General features: G+C 38.9%; 1 protein-coding gene across 1 annotated transcript in view; it reads left to right on the forward strand.

The window, feature by feature from the left end:
* The window catches only part of tbxtb (T-box transcription factor Tb), a 4,662-nt gene extending 2,599 nt beyond the window's left edge, over positions 1–2,063 (forward strand). The window contains exons 7-8 of the mRNA XM_020601732.1: positions 1–131; positions 964–2,063. Coding sequence (XP_020457388.1) covers positions 1–131; positions 964–1,234 — 402 coding nt within the window. The 3' untranslated portion in view covers positions 1,235–2,063. The remainder of the gene's footprint in view (positions 132–963) is intronic.
* The last annotated feature ends 2,818 nt before the right edge of the window (positions 2,064–4,881 follow it).

Here is a 4,881-nt window from a genome sequence, read left to right on the forward strand (position 1 = left end):
GGTTACTCCGATAACTCTTCAGCCTGTCTGTCGATGCTCTCAACCCATGATAACTGGTCCAGTGTGCAAATGCCAGCCCATTCCAGCCCAATGCCTATGGCCCAGAATGCCACCTCTGGTACCAGCTCCAGGTTTGTGTAGCTCCTGTTTGTTTGTTTATATTACATCAACTCATAAATATCAGGAAGAAGGTGGAAACAGAGGAAAGAACTGAAACACTGGGATGTTTGAATTACTGCTGGATAGCCTGTGGATTTTCCACCACAGATCAATAAAGTCTCATGATTACAGGGTTTTTTTTTTTATTAATCAGATTCTGAAAAGTAACTAGTAACTAAAGTTATACAATACATGTAGAGGAGTATAAGGTTCAGTACTGGCTTCTAATATGTAAGTATGAAGTAGCACAAAATCAAAATACTAAAATAAAGTGCAGATACCTCAAAATTGTATTTAAGCACAGTACTTGAGTAAATGTACATAGTTACTTTCCAGCAGTGGTAATTAGGACTACAGCATCAGGGGATCACAGGTGCAAACTGTGATAAAATAATATCCCTCCACCCATCTTTTATCTATACATCTAATCCTGAAGAGGGTTATGGGGGCTGGAGCGAATCCCAGCTGACATTACACCTTGGACAGGTCACCACTCTATCACAGGGCTGACTAAAATAATGGTGGTAAGAAAAGAGAAATGTTTGTATTTCTACTAAAAGGTAAGAGATATTTGACACAGCTGTTCGTACTCTGCTTTAGTTACAAAGTAATTAGAACAACAGCCCTAAAAAATCTGAGTGATGCTTTTGTAGTATGAGGAATTGACTTTGCAAAATAAAAGTTTATGTAAACACTGGCTTAACAGCCTCTACGCTAAGATTTTTAAATGTCTGCACACGTAGCACCCGTGCAGCATCCCAAGAAGAGATGAGTAAGATGTTTTCTGTCCCTCTCTCTGTGCAGTCAGTACACCAGCCTGTGGTCTGTGAGTAACTCGCCTCTGACACCCATGTCCCAGAACGGGGAGATAAACAACGGCCTGAGCTTCCAGTTCCTTCGAGGGTCCAGCAGCCACTACTCCAGCCTGTCTCACTCGGTCACGGTGCCCTCTGCTGGCTCTCCCATGTACGACACTGGCACAGCAACAGAGGTGCACGATGCATCTCACTATGACACCTCGTCCCACGGCCGACTACCTTCAGCCTGGACTCCTGTTACACCACCATCCCTCTGATGTTCTGTGCAAGGTGGGGGAGAGACATCCATGAAATGTTGTCTGCAGGATGTTCCATCTGAGGTGATTTAAAGGAAGAATCGACACCAACATTATATAGGTTTTACTTGAATATAAATGAAATTTCACAGGCAGGAAACCTTTTTTTAGTTTTGATCTTCATATTCAGTCTTTTCTACTTTTCAGCTGGTTCTTTGTTTCCATAAACAACCTACAAGTATGTATGTATAACACTCAACAGGCAAAAAAATGAATATGTTTGTGTTTCTTTTGATTTGTCCTTTAAGTTACCAGATGCATTGCAGGAAAATGTATATTTTAATGTTTGTGAAACAAAATCAGTTTTAACCTGCTTATATTAAGCATAGGTCCATGGTTGTCAGAGCAGTAAGATAAAAATTCCCAGCTGAAATATGTTAAATATTGTTTATAGTGTAAATGAGAACACGTCGAGGTTTACCATGTAAATAGGTAAATGGAGCTTTTGTACCACAGTGTCGCCATCTGAGATATTATGTGCCAGATTATTCTAATGGTGAAATGGAAGGCCGATCTCCTGTCAGTATTTTGCTGCGTAGATTAAACACAAATTTCCACACCATGAAAACACACATCGAGATTTCTCACAAGGCTGTTTCTGAGGCCAGCGACTTGACATTTCTTGAGCTCGTTACACACTACTCTCTGGTCTTTATGTTGTTGTAAGTTGTCCATGGTTGGTTACAATGCCCTTTTTTCTGTGTAGCAGAAGCAGTGCCAGCCTGATCCCAGAATGGGGAATTCCACGCCACACGTAATTTAATTCACTGATAAATGGGATGCAACCAGGTTTCTGGCCCATTTATTTCATTCTTGTGTAAATATCTGGGTATGGACTATCCTCCAATTTATAAAATTACTGTCTACATGAGTGGTTCAGGTCCAGAGACCTCCAGGGTTCCTATAAATTAAGGGGCGTTCTCAGCAGTATAAAGGACAGTGTGATCTGTGTATTCTTTGGTTCCTTGGGAGATAAAATTAAGCTAGTGGTCAGTCTAATTGGTCTTAATAAGTTTTTGATACTTATTGCATAAATTGCTAGATGTTAAGTCCAAAGCATTCATCCTGCCCCCAAAAAACATTAAAACCACACTCTTACATATCATTTAAATCTCCAAAACCTTCCTTCATGTGCTTGTTTATTAGCTTTGTCTCTTGTTGCAGTGAACCTTCAGTCAGCTGTTTGTGATCAAAGGAGCTTTACTGACACTTTTCTCTCCAGAAACTGCTGAAAAAAAATAAAACAAATAGAGCAAAATTAGAAAATGGATTATACAGTAAACCAAACTTGATTTTCCAGAAACAACACATTTTGCTTTCAATCTATATTCTTTCTATCACACAAGAAAATGACATTTTAATAGACCTTTCATTATTATGTAATCTTGTATTCTTCATTGATTTTACCATACTTGGAGTATGGCGTTGAAAACTGGGGAAATACATACAAAAGCTCACTTCAACCATTGTATATATTACAAAAAAGAGCGATAAGAATTGTGCATAAGATGGGGTACAGGGATCACACCAATGGAGCTTTCATACAGTCTAAATTGTTAAAATGTTTTGATTTAGTGGGATATAAGACTGCTGTGTTTATGTATAAAGCCAGGAACAATTTATTACCTGGTGGAATTCAAAAACTATTTAATGAAAGGGAAGGGGGATACAATTTAAGGGGTCAATTAAATTTAAAAATTCATGCTATACGTACAACCAAAAAAAGATTCTGTATTTCCATAAGTGGGGTAAACCTATGGAATAATTTGTAGAAGTGAATCATTTACTGCTTGCAAACCAATGATGGTAAGATGATGTCATGGGGTAGGACTGGATAAGTCTGACTTCTTCCTACTCCATTCAAGCATGTACTAGGTATAAGCAAATTGATATTGGATTAGCATTTGTTGGATATGTGTAAAATTATGTGTGTTGATATATCAACTGTCTTTACATGCTTGAAAGAATAAATCAAATCAAATCAAATCAAATTAATCTATTACATTTCTCTATATACTGTAGTTTTTAAATAAGTAGCATTACCTTTAAAACAAGCAGTTAAGGTGTTTGTTGACTCAACTCATCCCTGCCTCCCTTTTTGAGTGTAGGGCAGTAGAGGAGGTGTATTTTGCACACCTAGGTGAGGAATTAGATCGCTATACATCTGAAGGAGAGGGCTGGACTGCTGCATCTGTATAAACTGGATGTCAGAGCAAGAGACCTCATTGATCAACACTAAACCTCAGCCCTATTGTGTCCATTCACATCTGTCTCCCTGATATGAGGAACATGGGGACAGTTGTCTCCTAAAGGTTCCTGGTCACACATGGTCTCACGCATCAGCTGCGTCAGGGATCTTCTACTGTGAACTTTTTATCATAAGAGGTACCAACTCATACTCTTGGTCTTCTGTGGCCCTTCAGGACCTAATCCAGCACCACAATCCAGAACCTATTTAAATGTTGCAATGTCTGTTTTTGAGCTACATTTTGAGTTAATAATGATTTTACCATTTTTAATTGAATGACAAACTTTAAAAGGGGCTTGTCTATTTGAAGTATCACTGGCTGGGTGCACTGACTTCCTGCAGTTGTGTGTGTTGGAGTTGCAACTGTGACTTTGGCAACCAGAGGAAATTCCAGAAAATCACTGCATCAGACCAAAAATTAGTCCCACGTGTAATCCCTTGTAAAACAAACCGGCGTTTTCACACTTCAGTTTTTATATAGATTCAACAAATGAGATGAAATAAAATACAGATACTATAAATAATGATTTTTCAGTAGAGAGCATTAGAATGTGGTGTGGATGTTATCCTGAACTGCTGCCCTACAGCTGTCCCAGCTGGTTGTATAGCAGGGAGTGACCACTTAAAAAATTGCTAATGCAAATGTGCAAAAGCACAAATACATCATCAGTCTCCACAGATGTGGAAATGTTTCTTGAAAATCTTTCTATAACAGCACAATGCAATCATATAAACTCAGCAAAATTAATGTGCGCAGATTCTATGATATATGAATACTAAGACACAGAGTGGCACAAACCACGGTAGTCAAAGTGTTTATTTGTCATATGCACAGTTAGGAAGCGTGTTTCCCTGTACAATGAAATTCTTACTTTGCCATCCACATGAATGCCAAAACATACAAGTGAAATATAAAGTAAATAAATAAGTAACACAAACTCTAAGGCACTTTAAGCAGCAATGCAGAAATATAATAAATATATCTAAGAATATAATAATAGAATGTATGCTACATGGGAGCAGCAATCAACAGTCAATGTACAATTATGCATGTGCAAACTGACAATGTAAACAGTACCTGTCATCAGTACATGACATATTTCCTGGTAATAAACTCCTCAGCTGTTTAGGAGTCTGATGGCAGAGGGAAAGAAATAGTTTTTCAGTCTAGTGGTCCTGCATTTCACACTTCTGAACCTCCGTCCAGAGGGTAGGAAGGTGAACAGTCCGTGCTGGGGGTGGGTGGGCTCTTTGAGATTGGAGGCAGCTTTCCTACGCACCCTGAGGTGGTAAATGCTCTGCAGAGAGGGCAGTGGAGTCCTGGTGATCTTCTCAACAGTCTTTACCACTCTCTGCAGGC

The sequence above is a fragment of the Monopterus albus genome, unplaced genomic scaffold (genome assembly GCF_001952655.1).
Source record: "Monopterus albus unplaced genomic scaffold, M_albus_1.0 scaffold3.1, whole genome shotgun sequence".
Lineage (NCBI taxonomy): Eukaryota > Metazoa > Chordata > Actinopteri > Synbranchiformes > Synbranchidae > Monopterus > Monopterus albus.